This window comes from Lutjanus erythropterus, chromosome 19, assembly GCF_056507025.1.
Source record: "Lutjanus erythropterus isolate fLutEry1 chromosome 19, fLutEry1.hap2, whole genome shotgun sequence".
NCBI lineage: Eukaryota > Metazoa > Chordata > Actinopteri > Lutjaniformes > Lutjanidae > Lutjanus > Lutjanus erythropterus.
Window position 1 is genome coordinate 22,767,302 of NC_139335.1, and position 24,968 is coordinate 22,792,269.

Below are 24,968 nucleotides of genomic sequence, written 5' to 3' on the forward strand. Positions count from 1 at the left end.
GAGCACTATAGTGTCAGCTGTTCAACTGTTTATAACTGTCAACTGTCTATCAATGTAAAGCTAGGACACTTTTTCTTCTGATCAAGCAAAGTGAGGGCTCTACCTGTCAGTATGGTATAACAATATAATCAAATTTATCATATCATGATCATTGTGTGATGTATTACAGAACATTTTTTACAGATTTCTCCTTTAAAACTCATATGAGGCAGAAACTCAAGGAAATGTGAACAGAAATCTTTATTAGAAAATTGTGTGGTTGCACACATTACATAAAAGATACAGAAGGGAATGCTAACTGTTTTTTTCAATTATGTAGTCAAAAATATCTGTATAAACTGGAAATAAATTGTCTCAAGATTCTATACCATTCATCAGTTCATCCTCAGTATTCAAACAGAAAAAGATGAAAAAAAAAAGGAACACGTAACGCGGGGATCCACCTCTTTATTGAAGTCCCAGGTTCAGCGGGAGAAGGCAAAGTGTCCGAACGTGTCTTTCTACAGACACACTTATCATTTCAGTGTGTTTTATCATCATAGACACAAAAGAATGAGTCAGAGACCTGCGTGAGCGTACATGAGCTGTGAAAACAGACGGAGAGAAGGAACAGAGAAAGATGATGCACTCTGAAAGGGACGAAAAACATCAGATCTCAAAAACAGCACTGAAATGAAATGTATGTCTGTAGCGAGTGAGGACATGTGTGTGTGTGTATGTGTGTGTGTGTGTGTGTGTCTGAGGAGTGTGTGTTAGAAGCGTCTATAGTAGCGGTGTGGGGGTCCGTAGTGCATGGGCAGGTCCATGACATCCATGTTGTGGTGATGAGGGTTAACGGGAGGGTTGTGGTGGTGGTGATGGTGGTTGTTGTTGTTGTTGTTATTATTGTTCAGGGGAGGCAGGTGCTGCAGGGGGGGCACGTAGGGTGCCGGGGGCAGCCGGGGAATGATCACTTGGTGGTACATCCTGCCCTGGGGTGGAGCTGGCGGGTAGCGGGCGCGTGGAGGCACAAAAAGGGGAGCCTGCACTGCCTGTGGGTGAGGAGGTGCTAGGGGGTTGGGGTTCGGTGGGTTTTCGGGGGGTGGACCCACTCGTGGTCGCTTGGCGTCCGTGATGGGCTCTGGAGGCGGGCCGACCCTCTTCCCTGAATTATCTGACACGAGGAAAAGAAGGAAGTTATGGATTAAGCTCCAGTCTTGTCTGATCTTCCTGTCCGGTTTTGTAGTACATGTTGTTATAGTTCCCTGGAGGTTTGAATGTAACCCTGGTACGCCCTCGCCGGCCTTACACACTTTACACAAACACATTGATACAAACCAAACACAGGAAACACCCCTGCAACTGCTGCCGCTTGATGCTGTAAACAGCAAACTTGACTGGATAAATAAAGGTTAAAAAGACAAAGAGGAAGCAGCAGAGAGGAAGACTAATGTTGCTGCAGCGTAATGTCTCCCTGCTGGGGAACATAATTCACCAGACAGTCAGTCTAAATAAAACTAGAAAAGATGACGAACTGGAGAGAAATACTGAATAATAATTTAATGTTCATGTAAAACATAGTGACAGCTCAGACCTGCGGACTTCTTATTCAGCTCGGCCTCGCCTTCCTTCTGGATCTCCTGAATGATTCGCTCGTCATCTTGCTGCAGAAACACAGAGAGAGAACTTGTTAGTTTCCAGTCAAAACAGAGCCATCCTTACGTGCAGTGGTAAATACATATGTACGCTGTGATTCCTTCTGCAACCATACAGGCGTAGCTTATGGCAGCTACAAGCGTAGCCTCACTTGCTACGCTTTAACCTTTGTAATGCATAGCTATAACTCAAGCTTCAGTGAGCAGAGTGCCCGTGTAGCTGCAGGGCTGTTGTGTCTGAGTCTGGAGAAAACTGTTTCCAGACAGATGAGAGCTACTGTGTTGGGAGGGTGGTATAGTCTAAACTGACCAATGTTATACAAGTGACCGTGTGTTTCTCTAATTCTCTTTAAGTGAACATAAAGCTTAGTGAACCGTGTAAAGGAAAATTGTTAAATAAAGATAAAAAGGAAGGTGGCCCCATTCTCCAAGCCTCCGATGGCCCTCTGGTTACCAGTATTTATCCATTTCTTGGCAGTGCCTTCAGGACCAGCTCTTGGCCAGCTCTGGTGCCTCTCTAGAGCGTCTGGAGCAGCTCCAGCTCATTAACTGCTCGGGGATTAATTGTTGCTCCTGGTTGCCAGTGATGCTGTGTCCAGGACACTGTGGGCTACCATGGAGTCAGGTGGCCAGGGTCAAAGTGCAGGGAGAGACTGTCAGTATGTTTACGAGTGTGAAGAGGAGCACAGACGGACACTGACACTGGACGTGCACTGGCTGAGGTTTGTGGCTAAATGACCAGACACTTTGAAAATAAATCTGACAACACACAAGTCAGAGGTACAATCAAATCAGTCCAGGGCCAACCAAGAGGAAAGGAAAACGTGTCTAGTTAACACGTCTGAGAGATTACCGTGGGGTCGGTCCAGAGGGAGCACTTGCGGCAGTGGCGGCAGGGAGCGCCAGGTGAGCGGGCATGCTGGCAGAAGTGGTTGTAGCCAGTGATGGGCTCTCTGCAGAGGTAGCACATGAAGCTGCCGCAGCGGCACGACATCCGGTTGCAGCCCTCCGACTTGACCAGGCCCGTCCCGCATTTGACGCACTTCCTCACCCGAGCCGCTGTCATGCGCTCCTCACTGCGGCACAGGGAACATGGACAGACAGTTTAAAAAATGGATGAAGAGTCGGGGTTTCCGCAAGATTCTTTTGAAACAAAGGTGGCAAAGGCTGGAGAATGGGTGTGGCAAAAAACAAAAAACACTTTCAATCAAAAAAAAACAATTTAACTTTTTGGTTTTTTTTGCAACTTGAGGAGAGAAAAGGGAAAAAAATGGACAGAAAAAGGACAAACAAGAACAGAGCTAGATACTGAAATAAAATCATGAATTTCCCATAAATATATTAATAAAAATAAGAAATAAAAAACTTAAATACAATAAAAAATGTGTGAACAACTGCTTCAAAGGGCACAGAGACACCTACAGTTGGACATTTTTAAAATATGGGGACATTTTATGAAATACCTTGAAACTCACCGACTAAGATGTTTGCTCAGTACTTGAAAATGAGAATATTGTAATGCTTTAGTTTTGTTTGTTTTGAAAAAAAAAATCATCATCAGTGCATCAGGACAAATGTGGGGAAATCAAACCACTGACTGACAGAAATGTATGCAGTACTTCAAATCAGGTAAAGACAAGATGACAAGGAGGCGTCTTCTACAGTCATGATTTAGGGCTCGTTACTGTGGGACTGACAGTGTGACCAAGTACTTGCAGCAGGATAAAAGCACAGCAGTTAACAGCTTTTGATCTATTTATCAGGGAAAATATCCACACCGATGTGCATCTTGTTTTCTAAATGATCTGTAAAGTACCAGCACTCAAAAAAGTGGCTACTGAGATTAAATGTCCTGTAATATTTAATTCTGTAATTTAAGCTAATTTAGCTTTCGTTACAAACACGCATTTATCTGCCGCACGATTACCTTACAGAAGTTGTGAACATGTTCCTCCACACTCGAGTGCTGTGCGTTGCGTGCGCTCGGTACGAGTGCATCAAAGCAGTTGCTGATAAAAGGCACAGTTTTAACGGAAATTTCAACAAAGGCGCCGGTCAAAAATACCTTTGCGTTAGATAGGCAGGGAAACACTGTAGACGGAAGGGAGTAAGAGACAGATCATCACATCTTGTGTGATGTACCTCCAAAAACTGACCAGAGAGGCGCCGCCGCCCCTCCTGCACACCCACCCCGTGTCCATAACTTTTATACAGAACAGCAAGGTGGAAAATGCTTGCTTACATCTTAACCCTTCAGACTGAGACACCAAGAGGCCAAAAGCATGAAATAAAATATTTTTGGATATATTTTAGATAGAGCTTCTTGATGATAGCAGTCCACACTGTTGACCAAACATGCATTTATGTTAGTATATGTTAACAGAAAAATATATTTAGACTTTTCGGTTAATATGCATTCAGGTTTTCTTTGAGAATGTTCCTGTCACGTGGCTTACATCTGAGCACATATTTTTGACATGTGAGATGGATGTACTTCTGAGTTTTCACTGTACAGTATATTAATTGAATTACTAATCTTTTTGAGATGTTTATGCTCTGGGAAGCTTGGATACACATACTTTATATTTTTAGACATTCTGACCTTCGATCCAACCAGGATGAAAAAGATTGTCCATAAAAATAAGTTTGTGGTTTGGAGTCAGTGTTGGTGAGTGAACTAGTGTTGTTGTTGTGATTCTTCCACTTGTGTCCTGTTAGAATCATCAGGTCAGACCTGCTCCACTGATCCCTCCACCAGGACACGTCCTGTCTCTTTCAGCACCAGGAAGCAGGAGGATCTGTGAATGGCTCAAAACAGGAAGTACTGCCTGTGGGCCGGCTGGACCACAGGAAGCAGCCGGCCTCTCTACTTCCTGGCATGTTGTCCGGGAAACTGAGCTGTTTACCCAGCATCCTCTCCAAGTGAGAAGGAGCATAGGGGACAGCGAGAAACCAGAGATGTCCTTGAAGAGTCAAAATGTGTCAAAACACTCAGGATAATTGGGAGTACTGTTGTTGGACCTTTACCATATTTGAATGTGTTCTTTGTCAAGTAGAGTGTTTACATAAAATGTGAATGCTGCCCTCCACAGATCATGATTAGATATGAAACAATGACTGGTTTCACAAAAACACTGCAGTAAAATTCCTGATGATTAGTATGGGGCTGGTTGGTGTTATTTAAAATTAAATTTATTTTAGCAGCATAAATTTCATTTTGTTTTTCTGATATCAGCACTACTTCAGTGTTTATTCTGATTTCCAGCCCCCCAAAAATAGCCACAAAGAAAAGGACATAAAAGCATGTATATGAGAGATTATCTGCCCTCTACAGATCATTAGTGTGGATGGCTCAGTAAGTGGTGGTGTGTTGATAAATGGGTCTGATGAAGCCGTTTGTTTCAGTAGGACCACTTACAAGAGCACCCTCATGCGGATCTCGTCCCTCTCCAGGACCTGCTCGCACGTCTTCCCCACGTGCTGCTTCCACTGGACGTGGCACTTCCTGCAGCTCTCCTGAAGAAAAAGACAAGAACGGAAGGAGACAAAAAGTAATGAGAGACTGAGGGGGCAAAAGTGTGGATTGTTTCATCAGATTCTGGACACGCAATGTTTCTTAAAAGGATCATTCTGAAGAATTTAGTGGCATATAGTGGTGAGAAACTCGCAGACTGCAAACACGTCACCTCACCTCACTCTCTTCAAAGTGTTTAGGTGAAATTACGGTGGCCATGAAACTCATGACAAACGCAACTTTTCTAGAGCCGGTGTTTGGTATTTTGGTCCATTCTGGGCTACTGAACAAACTAGTGCCCAACTGATATATCGGCTGACCGATACTGGCATTGCAGCTACATTGGTGTATATTTTTTTAGCTTATAAAGCTAAAAAGTTTTAATATCAGCACTTAAAGGACAACATATATGCTGATACCAATATAAACAATATAGCTGTGATAGTTATCTTGATCAGGCTCTACATGATGGAGCAACATGGTGGCTTCCATAGAAGAGGATCCACCCCCTCTGCAGATATTAACAGTTCATTCAAAGGTAATGGAAACACAACAATTCTTATTTTCAGATGATTATACACTAACGAAAACATACTTATTAATATTTTGTTACATTTCTGCCATATTCTGGCAATAAATCCCTGTAAATCTTACACACTGGACCTTTAATCTGTCATCTCACACCACAGAGATCCTGCACTTCCACATCCATCCATCACTACTCCTCCTCTGACATGATCCCAGTTACTGCTGAATAAGAGCAACGCTGCAGACAGGATATTCCTCCACAGCGTCTGCTCTATATGCTGCTGGTGCTACCACTGCAGGGACTTGGACTTTCACAGACACAGCTAGGTGTGGCTCTCCCTGCAAATGTGTCTGTGACTGCAGCAAGAGTGCGATTTGCTCGTCGCTGACTGCTCGGTTGCCTAGAAACAGCAACTCCATCCTCCATCCAACCCCCAGCCTCCTTCGACATGTCAGCTAGAGACGTTCAGCTAAAGGACGCGCAGGATGGACGGCATCACCGCACACACAAAGACACACACAGAAGCACGGGGTTGCCTCCCTTGCTAACCCTTAGCTAAGTGGTGTCACCATGAATATTTGAACCAGCTCATCTAATATTGAAGAGTGTGGCATGTGACAGCTGATGCAGCACGGTATGATCCATATCTCCACGGCGACCTCCTCAACCTCAGAAGGAAACCCCACATTGGGTTAGAAACACACCCTCTGCTTGTCTAGTGACCTCTTTACACACCCTTCAGTCACTGTGTGTTATTTTGTTGTGTGCTTCAGCTATCACAGGCTTGTAGCTCTCAGAATATTCACTGAGACCGCTGTGTGTGTGTGTGTGTGTGTGTGTGTGTGTGTGTGTGTGTGTGTGTGTGTGTGTGTGTGTGTGTGCAAGGTCAGCCAGAGGGTGGGGAACTGGACTGGAGTTTTTGTTGGCATTTGGTTTGGATGGAAACACGAGAGACTCTCCAAAGTCAAATCATGGAGCCAGTTTAGTAGCTTTGAGCAAAGGAAAAACCCTTCTCCAACACGTAACAGATGAAAAGCGGATCAACTGTGTCCACATTTTTGTGGTGTTTCTGATTTAAGAGGGAGTGTCCAAGCAGACAGAAGCATGATAACACAGTCAAGAAACAAAGTATAATGAGAAAACACACTCTGCTCTATGATTTCAGTAAAATTAGGGTGTTTAGAGGAGCAGGAGGACGGGGGGGTGACGTGCCAGCCCAGAGGTGCTGAACTGGACTTAAGTGTCAAGAAAAAGCTGGATCACACAAAGACAGAGAGGCCAAGAGTGAGGAGGAGAGGAGGACCGAAGGCAAAGTGGTAAGAGATCGCCCCCTAGTGGTAACTTCCAGACGAGGAAGAGGGACAGCATAAGAGAGTGTGACGGGGTGTGTGTGTGTGTCGGAGAGCCATTTGAAAAGCTGTTTTGAAAAGCAGGAACACACCTGAGTTCTTATAGTGCAGCTAAAAATACAGCCGGTGACGTGGACACTTGCATGGGGGCGTGTCTTCCCTGCACCACTGCAATGACTAATTCAAGTAGTTGAAATGTGACAAAAGTTATAAACACACGCACACACAACTTTATAATGCGCAAATGACAGCACTGTGAGCACCAGGAAACAGTGCATGTGTTAAGTGTTGCCAGATTGGTTTGATGTTTTCTAATCTAGTAACTGTTCAAAATCTACCCAAACTGGTTTAAAAACAACTAATTATCTATAATAAACAATAGAAATTAATTTTCAATGTGACATAAAACTAAAACAACAACTGAAGTGTTAGGACACAGATAGGAGCCTTTCATGTAGATTAGGGTTGCATAATTAATTGTAATTTTATGAAAATCACAAGTATCCATTCATGTGTTGTGAGAATTCATTAATAATCTTTTATAAGGAGTTGATGTTAATAATAGTTAAATTGAAGAATATGATAATGGAGTCTGGCAGGCAGCAAGACAGTCACTGAACTTCAACTCCAGAGTGTGTATTTTCAGAGCAGTGGGCTTTTTTTTTTTTTACACAAAAAACTGACTGGACTGCTGTTCTAATTTTTACATGCACAATTGTTACATATTGCTCCTTTTAAAAACAGCCCAACTCATGGTGAACCAGACAAAATCCTGATCTCACAGCCAGGCCCATTTTAACCAGAAAACTGCCAAATCTGGCAACACTGCCAGGTCAGCTGTTTTACTCCAGTCTCTACAGTCACTCCTCCCATCTGCCTTCTTCCCCATCCTGCTCTAACTTGTCCTCCACCTCAATTCACTGCACTCCTCTTCCTTGGGTCCTACCCTCCTTCCTCCCCTCCTGCCCTGCATCTCCTCCCTCCATCTTCATTCATACCTTGCCTCTCCTCCTGTGGATCTCTCTCTTTTTCTATCTCCTCTCTCACGATGCAGGCTGCAGCAGCCCTTATAAGGCAGTGCAAGCAGCTTACAGAGCTTCTGATTGGGGGTCTGCATTGAGCTTGTGTGTGTGTGTGTGTGTGTGTGTGTATGTGTGTGTTTTTTGGTGGGGAGGTGGCTTTTACTGCAATCAAGTCTGAGCGCAGAGTAAAGGGCAGGGAAGGAGAGAAGAGATGAACATGACAGTAGACAGCATGATGTTATACAATATTTAGCTTTTATAAAGATGAGACAATGCAGCATGTGAAAATGCATGAGGTGCCAACTGGTGCAACACACACTCACAGTCCAATACACGCACAAACACACACACACACACACACACACACACACACACACACACACACACACACACACACACACACACACACACACACACACACACACACACACACAAAGCTCTTGTTTGCACTGTGACAGCCTTCCAGTGGCCTACATTTTATATTCCTCTACTTTCATGAAGTAATCACACACAGGCCTGTCCAAATGTCCTCATAACCACATGTGGAATACATTAGTGCTGCTTGTGTGCATCTATGAGTGTGTGTGTATGTGCATGTGTGTAGGTCAGACAGAGCCAGGGGAGGGGAGCAGGAGAAGGGAAAAGAGAGGGAGGAGAATCTGGGTCAAACTTGATCTGAACCACATTTGAAATGGCGGAGGAAGTGTGTCCAACCAGTAAAAAACCAGTATGAGGGGAGTGGATGATGCAGCCAGCCAATGAAGCGACGGTGTGGGAGAAGGCAGGCGGGCATATGGAAGTGTGTCAGTTACATAATGAAGCCCCTCCCTGCTCGTAGACTGAGCAGGCTGCAGGGCCGACTGTACAATGACCATCTTCAACTGTGCTGATGGCTGCCGGGGAGCAGGACAAAAGTATATTTAAAAAAACAAAACATGTAGTAAAGATCATCTGTTTGTGTAATAATCAGATTCTGTTTGCGAGGGGGTTTCCACCACAGAGAGGGGAAACAGCAGCCTCACACTCACACTCACATCTTGATTCTTACTAACATTAAAGAGGAAGCAAGTTGTGTTTCGCTAGAACTTCACTTACTTAGCAAAAAAACAGAGCGTGAGCACTGTTCCCTTCATAGCTTAAGTGTCCAATTTAGACCGGTGAGTATAATATTTGTCTTATAACAGTTGACCTAAATCTACACACTCATATTCAGGAAAGGATCAGAGCAGCAGATATCTGGAGCATGTTGAACTTTTTTGTATCTTTGGGTGTGTGTGAGTATGTAATGAGGTGCAGCTGTGCAGTCACACTGCAGGGCAGCCACTGTGAATCTCTAGCTCCACCTACAGGTCAATACACTGAACAGCAATTTGATTTCTACATTTTGTAAGTGCAGAGGTTTGTAAGATTTCATTTAGGGCCATGTTGCTTTTCAGGCACTGACTGAAATGACAATGTGAAACCTATTTGAGAATATTATTGAGACAGGACGGCCTCACAATATACGGTAGCTGTTAATAGAGAAGCCACACCAAAGACATTAGTTTAAAAAAAAAAAAGAAAAAGAAAAAGAGGACTACTGTGTAGCCAGAGGAACCAGGATAAAAATAAAATGACTGACCAGGGCAACAACAACAATCAAAGACTCGGCTGTATGTTCCTTACAGCTCAATCAATAGGATAAACACGTGTCATGCTTGTGTTTCTAAACTAAGCTACTTCTTGAGTTTTGGGGATGATGGCTGAGTGTCAGCAACTGAAGATGGATACCAGCACCGTCTGATTTCCTTCTGAATTCAAGTTTCTCTCTTTTACTGAACTAAGAAAAACTTAAATTGTTAAGTCTGTAACAGACACTTCATGCAAACTGTCCACAACTGTCAGTTGGTCTTTCCAGTGTTTTAACAATCAGCAACTCTTGTATGGTCGACCTAAATTCTTAAATCAGTCTGTTGCATGTGAAAACAGTCTGGCTCTACAGACTATTTAGCTCTACTCATCCTCCGGCTCAATCGTGCGTACTGTGCTGCTGAATGTGATGCAGAGCAGTGCCTGTCATTTGTGCAGACCATTAAATTAACAAAATTAAATAACCAATAGATTCATCTAATCGCCCTGCCCATGATAGTAAAAAGCTTGTCCATCCATTAAGTGAGTGTGTATGGGTCAGTCAGTTTGGTCCCTCTGGTTTATGTTAACTTTTTCAAGTAACACTAGTGGCCCTGGAGAGTGAGAGACCTTACATATTCAGCAGAGTTTGTATTTTCTTCAACCATTGTTAAGAAACAGACCAACAAAACTTGCTAGCTGGTGTTAGCTGACATGTTTAGGGAATTGCTTTGCTTCCACCTAAAAAACATCATAATGTTTACCAACAGAAAAGGGTTGTTTCCATGACCCTGCAAACTATGTCCCTGTAGTTCCTAAGCTACCACCTGGAACTACTGAACAGGAACTAATCTAAGTACTTGGACCCTCCGGTCGAAATGTAAGTTTCTCTCCAGAAAAAGGATCTTGGTACGCCTGGGTAAGGATTCTGTGGAAAGGCCCTGTAATACAACAAATATGCAGTAATACACTAGCCAGTTCCTGCTGAGGACCTTTAAACACAGATGACTGTATTTCTTATTGTCTCAGTATGGTGTCTGCACTGCTCTGAGTCCCATTTAAAGCCAGCAAAAACAGATGTTTGATGATTCACAGTCCCATTACTGAAACTGGCGTTGGAAAGTGTAAAAAAGGGCTGCAATGTAACTAAGAATTATTTTCATTACTGATTCATCTGTTTTCTTTTTTTTTTTGTTTTCAAATAACAGATCAGTTGGTGTGATCTACAAAATGTTATTGGAGGACTTGATGCCATGGTGCCATACGACAAATATACACATTTATTATGTCGGGAGTGTTTACACAAACCCCCCACCCCCCCATTCCAGGAATGCAGTTATAGTAGGAATGTGAGAGTGTGTGTGTGTGTGTGTTATTTGTGTTGAGTCACAAAGAGATTGTGGTGTGGCAGGAGTGAGTCTGAGACACAAGAACCAAAACAAAAAGACAAAGATGCACAAAGAGAAAGAAGGGAGGCCTTTTGTTTGTATAGTGAGAGTGAGAATATGATTATAGGTGTGCGTGTGTGTCTTTCTGCCAAATAATGTAGATTTTAGACTGGAATCCATGTGACAGCCTTGGCAGACACAAAGCGACGCCTCCTGCTGCATTCCTCAGACAGAGGGAGGAGGCCCAGAGATAAACAGAGAGGGAGACAGAGGTGGCGACCTCACCAGATGGAACCATTTCATCGCGTCCGTGAAACTATTTATCAATCTTTCCTTTCTCCCTGATTTTGATCTCCGTCTCATGCCCAGGTTGCACTTAGATGATTTATGCTCAGATGGACGCTGCACGCAAGAGCTTTCAAGTTTTACTGTCACAACAGGCTGAGTTATTCATGATCGTCTCCTCTTGAAGTCAAATCTAGCTTCAGTCTCTCTGATGGAATCATGTATATCAGACTTATATCATACCGTACAACAGAGGATACATATAGTGTGCAGGAGCCAAAGCGTTACCTATATTTGACTGAACATACTCACTGTGAACAGGAAGAACAGCAGCAATACAACAGCCTAACTTTCCTACAACCTGAATGTGTTAGATGAACTAAATAAATACAGAGTTGGACTGACCTTGCGGCACCGAGGGTTGGGACAGCTAAACAGAGACATGTCTTTGTCCAACAAGGCTGGGAAGTTGCAAAACGGACACCTGAAAAGACAGGAAGGATGGTCAATGAGTGACAGAGAGAGGAAATGTGTGACGCTGTACATGAGACACAGAAAACTCAGGCGGAGGAATCCCACTGTGAGCAAGCAGAGAGGCATTATTTCAGGTCTCTAATGTGTGTACAGACCTCCTTTAGACCATGAATTAACAGGCAGCCATGCTGACTGGACTGTATGTTCAACGTGCAATAAAAGCCTGACATGGATATGAAAAACCTTCACCACACGGATCCAGGAAGATTTGCTAATCAAGCTGAAAAAAGCAGCCAGAATACAAGCCCAACTTCCAAAAATTAGGGATGCTGTGCAAAACAAATGAAAACATTATGCAACTTACCGCACAAGTTCATCAGCACAGGTGGCAGCGACCGCCTCCTCTGCCTGCCTCTCATAATATTTACAGAGTATGTTCTCTGGTAGGACCTTCTCCAGCTCACACACTGGGTACGAGCAGGGGCAGCCCCCCTCCATGCAGCTCAGCTCCGACTGCAACGCAAGCACACACATTAGCATACATGCAAGTACAAGTACAAATGCACAGGTACATTTCACAAGAACCCTCAGCCAACACTCAGCATACAGATACAGACACATTATTACCACATTATTAATGGTCCAATCTAATGTATGTAAATGGAGGTAGGCAAACCAATTAAAAACACCATTTATTATAATTCAGTCCAATAAAAAAATGCCATAAACAACAGCCTCATGAAGATGAACCAGCACCAGAGAGGGACTGAGCTGTTTTATTGGATTGTATTAAATTATACAGATGTACCTAAAAAACTGACAACTGGGTATTTTACAAGGCATGTTTTACTACATGTTTAAATCTTTTACATTACATCATTCCTTCCACAACATAGTGTTACAGATAAATAAATGTGGTTTGTCTCATTTCAGTGCAGTATAAAAATCAGCCTGCGGAGACTTGAAAAGATGTCTGTTTGAATCTACTTGAAACCTGAATCATATCGGCAGTCTTTTCAAATCACTTTTAACTGTACTATCATGCAATGTTAACAAAAGCAGACATAGTGTGTGCTGCAAGTTTGAAGAGGGGAAATTGACCTTTTAGAAACTAAAGCTTCTTCCAAAATCTGCAAGTTTTCTGAATACAAGTAGCAGAAAATCAGCCTTAACAGAAGAAAAAGAAGTTGGCAGTACAACTTAATGATGACATTGGTTTTTATGCAAATAGTCATTTATTGTTACGCGACAACGCATTTCAAATGTGAGGAAAAACTATGTGTGTGTGTATGTGTGTCTCTGCCCATACCTTTCCGGAGCCAAATACTGCCTCCTGAGCGTATTTGACCAGGCACTCTTTACAGAACAGGTGGCCGTCTGAACACTGTGTCATCTTCTCGAACGCGAACTCCCCGTAGCAGCAGCCACACTCAATCAGCTGGCCGTCCTGCAGAAAGAATCATACAAAGATATGTTTTATGAAGTTCAGAGAGCCTGATCATAATAAAAAAATAACTAAGGAATAAAATTAACTTACAAAAATCTAATGATGCAATGACTGCAATTTTCTGGGCTGATTCCAATTTCCTTTTTCTTTTTTTTTTTTTGGTCTGAACTGCTGATTACAATTTTGGCTGATTCAGATTTTTTTTCTCTAAGAACTGTAACTTCTCTTAAATGGAAACTTAAATTCTCCTCTCTGTCTCTTCTTTCCCTAAAGCTCAGATTTCAGGAACTTTAAAATCCCAAACCCATTTTCGGGATTTGAAAATAAAGGCCCATAATAACAAACAATACAGGACACAAGGATATTTGTACCAGAGGGAGCAATATCTGATGAGATCTCATGGGGAAGCACATATAAACAGAATGGAGACTGACATGGTGCTACAACTTGCTGTAGTGATGCTTTGCAGTTAAAACAAACAAAAGCAGAGGTTAAACAAGTCTGGTTGAGAAAATGTTTGGAGAGATGCAGTCAACACTAGGTGGTTATATTACAGAAAGAACTGGAGGTGAGATTTTAGCATGTGAACAGCAGTACGCTAGTTAACACAGTCAGCACATAAGCTGGTGCATTTCTAGTCTACAACAGAGTAAACTGTTTCTTAGGAACTGAAAAAATTTTAAGAAAACCAAGCACACTCAGCATTTTCACTTTGATGGAAATACTGGGGGATCTATTTTAAAATGTTTCCAATAATGACTCTTAGTGTAACTGTGACTGACTAACCAGTACCATCCTGAATAAGGCAATGGATGTGTGGTCCGTTAAATCTATCATGTAATACCAAATCTATCTTGTAAGTTCACACAACAATATTGAAACATACCTTAACCACTTAGATGCAAAATAACTACAAGGTTTAGTCAAATGACCCACTGAGAGGCCAGATTTTTTCATTATGATGACCACACTTAGTATGCGCCTTTGTTAAGGTTTCATCAGTGTGGCTGAGGTATGTGTGACTCTTACCTTCTTGTATTCATCTTCATTGACTTTCAGAGCCAAGAGGAAGTCCTCATGCTGGAGAGAGAAAGGGGGTGACAACCAGATATTGCATTAGCACAAGATAAAGACTTCTCTACCTTAGCGGACAAAGACCTTACAATGCGACTCCCAAGAACTGAGCTCCTGTCCTGTGACAGCCAAAGTGTACAAGACCTCTAGCTCATTCATAGCCTTACCAGTAAACCAATCATGTGGGTGCGATTGGAATCTGAATAGCTCATGGGCACTTTATTCACCTTAAATGAAACGCACTGCGTTACCCGTACTCTAAGTATAATGTGTTGTATAAGTTTAGTGTTATGTAAACTGTACCACTGTATAGTTATGTGTAGCTGCACAATATACTGACATCATATGAGATTAGATATAGTATTTTTTGATTTTGAATACCTTTATGACATGACATGGCATACGTGTAGTCTTTTCCTGGTTTTAAAGGCTGCATTACAGTAAAGTGATGATGTTGATGATGTTGGTTTATTTTGTTTTTTATTTTAGTTATATTTTATTTGTGTCTTGAGTGTGTACCTCTGCCCATTCCTTGGCCTTCTGCTGATAGAATGAAAGCTCTTTCTGCACAGAAGCTTCCAGATTGTTGTACGTCCTGCAGTAACGACGGTCGTTTTCCAAGAAATACATCCTCTTGTCAAACTTCACTGAGCCTGGTGGACAGAGGGAACCACGTGAGTGAGTCAGCTGGTAGCAGCGGTTTTTAAAACTATAACAGCTTTTCAGTCACTTCTGTCCAGAAACAAAAAAAAGTATTGAAAAGGTCTTTCCATGATGCACCTGCAAATCTGTAGTCAAACTGAAGCTTATGCCAATGAAAGAAAAGCAGTAAGGCATTTTCCGCAAGTACTGGCTTGTTAAAAAATTATTTCTAAAGCCTTGTATCCACCAAAGTGTTTTTTCCCCAGCGCACGGCAGGCACTTCTCTGAAAACTCCCAACTGGGAGTGCATGAGAAGGTTTTGGAGGTGCAGCATTATTTCAGCTGAGCTCTGGTTGCCATGATATGTAATATCTGTGGAAAAAAGTTAATTTATGTTTTGCAAGTATCTCATTTCCCTGATAGTTTGTGTTATCAAGAAATACTGAATGTAAAAATGGTGGCACAAGATACAGTAGCCTACTTGCTCTGATCCTTGTCCTGGATAGGGGAAGGCTGCAGGTTGTGGGGAAGGAGGTCAGACCCACCAGCCTGCTTGTATTCAAAAGATTTTTTCGGCAAGGAAACACTTTTGTTTGGTAAAAGATGTGAAGTTGCACAGAGCCTGGTTTAAGGAGTGCGAGCAGGACACAGTTTGTGGTAGCCTATTTGGTAGCTCAGCGTCTCATCATGCTTTGTTAGGACAGCCGAGACAGCCGAGTCAGTGATCTCCTTTAAATCTCTTCTTAAGACATACCTTTATCGGAGAGCCTTTCCTGATTTTATCTAAACTTGAACTGTTGTGCACTGCTTTTCTTAAAAATGTTTTTACATTCCTATTCTTGCTCTGTACCATCTTATTTTAACCTGTTTGAGTTGTTGTGTGACACTTGATCCTGTCTGTTTTACTTTGTTGCCTTTGTGAAGCACTTTGTAATGTGAATTTTGAAAAGTGCTCTATAAATAAAGATTATTATTATTATATTATTACTTTGTGGCGGAGTAAAAATATGTCGCATTCATATTGGAAACAATTCAAAAAGTTCGCTGGCCTCAGGAAAAAAATGTTTTGGTGGACACAGTGCCTAAGTGTGTGCAGGAACAAAAGAAAACCCTACATGCACTGCAAATATGTGTACCTAACATACACACACAGTCACACATAGACCATAGCACATGGAAAGTTTATTCACCATGCTCAAAATGGAAATCAATGTAGCAGCGCTCAGAGGAGGCTCTGCTCCGCCGTCTCTTTCCTGAGGGGTCGCCTGAATGTTGCCACTTCTTCAGAGCTTCACATAAGGCCTGGAATAGCAGGGGTTAAAGTGACATGTGTAAAAAGGGGGTAAGACATTTGAGATAATTTGAAATTGCATTCCTGAGATGTATAGTGTACTATAACATCTCTAGTACCTTGCGTGTGATTGCATAGTGTCCCTTCAGAGCATTGAGGGCCCATTTGATGTCCTGACAACTGAGCATCCTGAAATCCGCCATGAGCAAGTCAGCAGCCTGCATCACAGCCTCAGGTCCCACTGTGCCCAGTTTGGTGAAGTCAAACAAGTCCTCAGTCATCTGAAAAAAAAAACAAAAAACAGAACAGATGCATTAAGACATTACCCAGACAAAGAGATACCTGATTCATGCACAGGCGAGGAGTCGTCAACAAAAATACAATTTAAAAATGACACCGTTCAATTTTTTCTTTATCTTTTTTTTGACATGTGAGGCTTTTTTCTGATTGCAGGGAGGGTGGAGGAACAGCTGAGTAATCAGGTTTCAATCCAGGGGAGACTGAGTGTCTGTATGTGCACTGTCTGCTGTTGTACGTGAAAAAGTCAGAGAGCCTGAGGTGAAATTGTTCCTTCCTGTTCTATGCCCTCATTTATGTGCCTGTGTACAGAAGTTTGCTTGGGAAAAGAACGATAAATATAAACAACAGAACACAAGAAAAATGTGATCAATAATCTCTTGACAGATACCAAAAAAATCTAACCATAGATCAGCAATTTGCCCTCATTCAGATCAACCTAAAATGAAAGAGTTAGGATTTAATTGTGGGTCTCAAGGTTTAGCAGCAGTGTGTTGAATGTCCCGTGTTAATGTACCCTGTGAATGTTCTGTTTCTGATCTATTAGGTATTGAGTATTAAACCTTTATTGTTTCAATCGCAAGTATCATTTTGGTATTGAGTATGGTGATATTAAACTTGGTACTGGTATCAAAATTTAACACAAACCTCTGTCTGGGTGTCTCCAGACTCCAGTAGGATGCTGGTGGGTGCTGCTGTGGCTGCTGCAGTCTCCGTCCTTGGATACTCCGGGTTCTCCAACAGCAGGTTACAGATACTGAAAAACACAGCACAGTGGAGCTACATGTAAACAAGCTTGTACAGACAGACACAGAACACACAGTTACAGGTATAATGGTCTCTGAATACCTGTCAACTGACACAGAACAAATTCAAGAATACAGATTGGGGACGATCATTCTTTCAGCTTTCTGTGAGAAAAATATAATAATAATAATAATAATAATAATAATACAATATATTCAATTTATGATTATATGACCAATATACAATTAGGCTTACGTATTATTCAGTCTTTAAGCATGGGCAATACTTTATATGAGACAGTCCAGACAGCAAATCTAGAAATTAGCGTTGCTTATAGTAAAACATTGCTTCTAGATCAAAATGATATTAAACATGAAATTCTGATACCTGAATAAATCTTGTTTTAATAAATGTCAGAACTAAAAAGAAATGTGTACCAACGAGATCAAATCAGTCAAATATTGAACGTAAATACTGAAAAGGCTGATAAATGGGCTGTAAAAGTGCTGCAGAAATCAAAGCATGTGTTGAAGGGCTCCAGAGTGCAAGTTAGTCCCTGTAAAAAAATGCATACTACCCTCAACAGTTAGCTCAAAATCAAACAGGTATTCACGTAATTTCCTGAGAAGTTAAATCACTTGTCAGAACTCTTGTAGTGCTGTAGCAAATATCTTTTCTTTAGATTCAAAGCTTTTACTGAAGTTTTCAGATGAAGCTTTGAATGTCTGTCATATTTGATACACAAAGATCAGGTACTGGTACGGGCGTGAAGCGCTTGAGCAGTGAGAGAAACAAACACTGCATGTGGGTTTTGTTTCTATGACAACAACATCTTGACAATTGTTTACACTTCACTATTCACTTCACTTAGAGAACTAGCCTAATCCTTTATCTATGCAGAATTATCAGGTTAAACAATTAATTAGGGTTGTTCCCATACCAATACCACTATCAGAAAGTGCCTCCAATACTGCCTAAAAAAATGTGTACTGATCCAATACCGCCCAACACAAAACGAGGCCCCGCTCCTTCCCAGCAGCATTCTCTGTGCTAAATTTTATGATCAGCGGAGTAGAGAAACGACAGCTTTATCTAAGTCAGGTTACTGTCAAGCAGAAGGTCTCTGTAGTCTGTCAGTAGCAGGAACAGTGGATTTTTTTACTGACTGACTGTCAGTGCCGTGATTACTGCTGTATATAATGTACATAATCACTGTTACTGAACTGCAAATACAGATTCTGTTGCTTCAATCTTAATTTCCTGATTTGGTTTTTGTGGGAATCTTGTTGTCTTTCTTTTGTGACTGTGAACTGGATTGGCGTGAACTGTTTTTGGATTGTGGGGAAAACATAAAAGACTCTTCACTGGACTGCTTTGAACTCTGAGATGATTATTTATTTTGAACACTTTGGTTTCAGATCAGTACTCCCAATCAGCCCATATGCAACGTTCAGGTATCAGTATTGGGAGGGGAAAAAATGGTCTCCAGAATGAATAGACAAGCAAAAAAGACAAAAAAAAAACTGTGCTGCATTCAAATGTCAACATTATGAATGAAACTTTGAATCTTTGAAGTACTCAGTACAGCCCTGTACTGCAATATGAAGAACTGGAGAAAAAAGGCTGGCGTTTCTTACACATTCAAGTCTTTCACATTATTCTTTTGGATCAGTTCTGCTACATAGGCTTCTTGGACGTCTGGGAATAGATCCAACTGTAGAGAACACACAAAGAGTTGAATAGGTGGGATGCAGTCAGAACAGAGGACCTGAGAAGTAGCACTGCAGCTAAAATAATTTAACCTGTTACTGGCACACTTATGAGCGCTCTTGATACTCACAACACCAGTGATAAGGGTTCTAACAAGGGGCTGCTGCTCCGCTCTGTCTCGTGGAGCAGAGGGACCGGGTCTCGCATCTTCTATTCGGGGAATGTCCTCTGGTGCAGGCGGGATTGCGACCAGGCCGGGGGCTGGGTTGACCCTTTCTGGGTTCGGAGCTGGAGCCAGAATGAGATGAGCCTCTATTCCGTTGTGGGGGACTGAAGCTGTGGCGGCTGGAGGAGCGGGAGGATTTGAGTTCACAGGCACCCTGATGTTGAGGCTGCGGGCCGGTGGGGCCACGCTGGCTGCGTCAGCTTGTGGCGGAAGGTTGTGAACAGCCTCCCCAGGTGCCTGGCTCCCCAGAATGATCCGATGACCCGCCTCTGGAGGTCCTAGTCTCTCAGGTGCTGCAGCTATTAGCACTGCGGGGGGGATCACTGGTATCACCTGAGGGGGCTGAGGGGCCTGGGCTAGAGGGTGGTCCGGGGCCTGGGCTGGAGGCTGGGCCGGTGCCTGGGCCAGGGGCTGTGGTTCAATCTGAATAAGATTGCCCTGCATGCGATTGACCATCACAGGCTGCAGGAGGTTCTGGGGCCGGAGCTGTAGCTGGGGTTGGGTTATTAAAGCAGAGGCTTGGATGCTCGGTTGCTGGGGAAGAACAACTAGTTTCATCTCCTTCACCTGGATGAGGGTGGGCTTTAGGATGGTGGAGCCACTGGACTGGAGCTGTGTGGATGTACCGGGCTGAGACTGCATGTGTGTGTGAGACTGTGCAGTTGACGTACTGGCCTGAGGATTGTCTTGAGAATGAGTGCTTATACTTGTATTCGCCTTTTCTTGAGTCTTTGTAGAAGAACTCGCTACTGCACACGAAGAATGGTGTGTGGCACTGGTGGGGGTTCTCGCCTGGAGCTCCACCGTTACATGTGCTGAAGAGCCAGTTTTTGGCTGCACAAGTCCAGATGTGCTGGGCTGAGGCTGAACAAGTTCTTGTAAAGGTGCTATGGATGTGATGGCATTTGTGGAGGTAGACGGGGTTTGGACAGAAGAAACTGCATTGAGCTCCACTTGTGTATGTGCTGATGTACCGTCCTGTTGATGTGAGTGTGTGTTAACTTTTGGCTGAGACTGTGTCTGTGATGAAGAGTCATGTTGTGGCTGTGTGCTGAACTGTACTGCTTTTCGTATGGCTGGCCTTACTGCAGAGGCGTTGGCCTTGGCATCTCTGGAGGTAGAGGGGGCAGAACCGGGGTCCCCTGTGGAAACCCCAGAAGTTGCGCTACTGTGACCTACAACTTCAATGAGGTTGTGCGAGGCCCCGCTCCATTTTGCTGCTGGGCGAATCACATGTCTGCGTGCTGGAGTTAGTGGCTGCAGGAAAACACAAGAAGCAGAAGAGACAAATTGAAGGATGAAAGATGCAAATGGTGTTTGAAGTTCTACAGCTGTTGATTTTATACCAACTGTAGAACAAAACATTTACCTTTTGTGTATAAAGCAACAGAAAAGAATCAAACAATAAGTTGGTTTGTTATGCACAATAAAGCTTTAAGATCAGCCACCTCCAGTATGCTAATGTCGTCATCATCGGCATCGTCTGGGACTAAAACAGGGCTGCCAGGTACCAGAGTCACAGGCTCTTCATCTGAGTCATCAGAAATGGTGATGAGCTCCCTCTTACGAGCATGGGAGCCTAAAACACACACAGCGAAATATCAATATTGTACAAGGAAATTATATGATGTGTCTTAAATGCAGCGTGTGTGACAGAAGAAAAATAAAAATAAAAAACAAAACCTGGCATGAGCCACTAAGTACTACATTTAGTACTGATTTTTTTTATGTGATTATTATGTTGGCTAGAAACATTCTTGGTTATAATGTATATCATCCAGCAATAAGAATATTCATAGTAAAACAGATTGAAGAAGTGGGAAAAGGTATACTGGGCAGCCAGACTTTTAGTTATTTTAGTATTTTACTCTTTTTTTTCCTCAAAAATTGAGATGTGATTGGCCACTAGAGTTGTTCCATGTTCCTTCCTGGCAAGGTACAACATATGAATGCATGTTTTATAGCCCAATTGATACAAGATTTTTGAGTCTACCACCAATACTGATGAGATTTAAAATAATCAAATGATGACACAATGGTGCCATTAAAATACAATTCAACATTTAAATTAACTCTTAAATTATTTTTTTGACAACTGCAATAAAGAAATGTACAGAGCAGGGGTCTCATTTATAAACCAGTGTCTAAGGCCAATTCTAAAAGTGTACATATGCACATAAGCCAATCAGTCAGACTCTGGTACACATGTATGAGAGAGAGAAACCACAGGTAAACAACAAGTCTCACAGAGCACTACCTGCCCTTTGTACAACCTGTAAAATAAACTGTGACATGAATCAACTGACTTTTGGATTGGAATGCAAAATTTATGCCTTGTTTAATTTTTGTTTGCATCAACAAAAATATACCAATGTGCTCTAAACATTACTGTCACAAACATTTTCAATATCTAACAAATGGCTCCAGATTCAGTCGCAGACATATCCCAAATCAAGGTCTGTGACCCAAACCTAATTTACAAATAATTTAGATCCTGAGAGAGAAGAGTGCACAGAAGATTGAGTTTATTCACTCTGCGTTGTAATACCAGAGGCAATATGACAAAGAAAATGTGTCAGCCTCAATCAAAATGTAAAACTGCATGTGCAAATGGTAGCCCATTGTAAAATGTCACGCCAATAAATATCATAACCCCTTTGTGACAAACTGGCACAGAATTTGGGATGGGAATTAATAAGACTTTATTGATCAATGCCATCTGATTATCGGTCAGATTCCTTATCATTTCCCATCCTGATTCATAAATAGCTTTCTGTGAGGAAAAAAGCCTGCAAAGGTCTTCGCCATCTTCAACTAAAGCTACAATGAATAATCAATTATTAAATTAATCTGCAACTATTTTGATAATTTCTTAATCAGTCTGAGTCAGTTTTTAAGAAAAAAAAAGTCAGATTTTTCACTTCCTGAAATCTTAATATTTTCTTGTTTTTTCCCCCAATTTTATGAAAGCAAACTGAGCATCTTTTCACTGCGGATAAAACAAGACATTTGAGGACAACATTTTTGGCTTTAGAAAACACTAATCTTAATTACACTTTTCACTATTTTCTGACATTTTACAGACCAGAACACTAATACATTAATCACAAAAAACAACTGATAGAGTAATTGAAAATTAAAGTAATCACTGGTTGTAGCACTACTGCCAACACAACTCTTTTAATAACTCTGTCTATACACAGTAATGAAAAATTAAAATGTTCTCTGCCATGCCCATGACTCATTCCTGCTGCAAGTTGTTGCATTGTAGAAACATGAATTTAACGTCATTGTATTGCCATACACAAGTGTCAGAAAAACACACTAGCATCAATAAAGGTAACTAATGAGCTTGGAGTCATGGGATTCTGATCATCTGAACAACTTGGAACCAGTGTTCGATTCCCATCTCTAACAAGAACAGATTGCTGGGACATACTGAACCTCTGATATTGAGTGTGAGAGAATGAGAGTGATTGTTTTGTTAAGTTTGAGTCATTTATGTGAATGTGATTGTGAGTGAGGAAATGAAAGTGTGTCTCACCTTGGCTGCGGTGAACATTGAAGCTTGCCAGGTGAATAACATCATCATCGCTGCCTCCATCTGCCATCGTGAAACTACACTTACCAGCCCCTGAATCAGTCCACACACAGACTCACTGCTCAATCAAAACCATCTACTCCACACACACACACACACACACACACACACACACACACACACACACACACACACACGGAGTTCAATCTGGTATTCCCCTGGAATTTCGACAAATGGTTTCACTTTAAAATCAATGGCATGTAATAACATGGGTTGACCTCCACCCTGTCACCGTGAATAATCCTATGAGCCAAAGTTACTAAGGAACAAACCCTATTTGCGACTATCCAATGACCAATTCAACCAGCATGTTAGCAAAAGAGAACTTAATAGAGGAAGCATATAATGAAGCAGAGAACTAAAGCATGAGAAGCAAGGTTGAGAGGTTGGGATTTGTGTCACCACTTAGAAATAACATTAACTAACTGTCAGGTAACTCAAAGCTGATCTGAACTGTTAGCCAACTTGATCCTGCGAGGATATGTTGAAGCATTCACTCCATCCGTACTTGCTAACCCAGCCCCAGTTGCCCTAGATCTGATCAAAGCTGGCATGAAATCAATGTAAATGTTACATGTTGTTACACAGCACACAGACAGGCGCTAACACTACGAAGAGCTGGCAATAATGCCATACTAGCTACACGAACTTGCTTTGTATTAATCATCCTGACAATCGTCGAAACACTGTATTATTAGCTTACTGTTCAACATACTGTAGTTAATAACAAATAAACAATCGACCATTTCCGCCCGCACACATACAGAACAAACCACTGCTCTCAGCTAAGCTAATGTTAATTAGCTTGGCTAGCTAGCTAGCTAGTAGGTTAGGTAGTTAGCTCACTTCTGTCGGGATTTATATCGATAAGATTGCTTTGAAACAACCGTATACCGTCTAAGATCTACATATGGAAAATACACGTGCATAAATGTTCCATACCGCAGCTTCGTGTTGGATAACCAGTGTAAAACGCCTTCTTGGTGGACTGACAATCCGTGAATATCGAAACAAACTGCCAAAACAAGAACACTAGCAACGTCACGCGTACAATGCATTTTGGAACGTACAGGCGGTGGCCCTCCGGGAAATGTAGTCCTCATGTTAATGAACTCGAGAGCAGACTATTTGTTATTTATTTTATGAATGCCTATGTATGAAATTATTTTGGTTACATATAGAGTATTTCTCTAAAACATCGAGTGGTGCAAATGTTCATTTAGATAAAGTGATTTATATTTTTAAGAAAAAAATAAATTGATTCTTAAAAAATAAAAATCGTCTTATTTTATATGGGGAATACTGTATTCACATATGTAAATAGGCTGAAAAGAAACAACAAATACAACGATTCCAAATAGAAACTGGGCATTTTGATGGAACACTATATGGTTTAAAATATAGTAAAGCAGTGAAAACAAAAGAAATTTGTTTTGATAAATAAAAAGACAAATTACTACAATAGATTGCTGCGTTCTGAGCCCAAACCGAACTATTAAGCTGTGATAAAGTTTTTCCGACTGAGATCATTTATAAATGTTGCGATCATTTATAGAAACTATAAAAACGTCTTTCAAAACTTGATGAGTAAACTCATTGAAGTGAAAATGAATAATGGTTAATAATTTAATATTTTCAAGTGCAACAAAGTACCCAGATTATGACAAATTGTGTTTACAGTTCACTTTGAACAAATACAAAGGTTTTAGGCTATCTAAAACTCAAAGAGGTTTAACTAAAGAAGAACAGTAAATTAGAACAGTAAATTAGTAAATTACCTCAACAAAAAGTTATACATCTCTGAGTTTTGTCAATGTTTTTTTTTGACAGTATATTAATATGTTTACTGATTATTACATGGTGCCCCTATGTATATAGTTTTTTCCCCTGAATTTCTGTTATCCTGTTTTAGTCTTGTTTTGATAAGTTGTTGTTTGATAATTGTATGGTTTGAAATGATAAAAGACTGAAATTATTAAAGATTATACATACATACATACATACATACATTGTACATACAATTGTGGACAGTCCTTGTCCCATGCTATATAAGGTCATTATTGAGTTCCTAAGGTCATGTGTAAAAGTGAAAGTACTGGTATCACAAGTGAAGATATGGCACTCATATTA

The 24,968-nt window shown here is 41.5% G+C and overlaps 1 protein-coding gene across 2 annotated transcripts; it reads right to left on the reverse strand.

Moving 5' to 3' along the window:
* Positions 1-221: 221 nt before the first annotated feature.
* On the reverse strand, positions 222-23,913 carry rnf216 (ring finger protein 216). Of its 2 annotated transcripts, none has more exons than XM_084743922.1 (17): positions 23,781-23,913; positions 22,782-22,914; positions 20,686-20,816; positions 19,142-20,494; positions 18,939-19,015; positions 17,203-17,311; positions 16,377-16,538; positions 16,157-16,268; positions 14,844-14,977; positions 14,280-14,330; positions 13,113-13,250; positions 12,168-12,316; positions 11,735-11,813; positions 5,053-5,150; positions 2,488-2,710; positions 1,574-1,643; positions 222-1,153 (listed from the first exon to the last, which is right to left on the reverse strand). In XM_084743922.1, exons 2-17 carry the CDS (start codon positions 22,846-22,848, stop codon positions 753-755), a joined length of 3,354 nt encoding a protein of 1,117 aa, XP_084600048.1. In that variant the 5' UTR covers positions 22,849-22,914; positions 23,781-23,913; the 3' UTR covers positions 222-752. The 2 variants fall into 2 exon arrangements, with proteins under 2 accessions (XP_084600048.1, XP_084600049.1); XM_084743923.1 differs by having other exon boundaries at positions 22,782-22,996; positions 23,781-23,865.
* Positions 23,914-24,968: the final 1,055 nt, after the last annotated feature.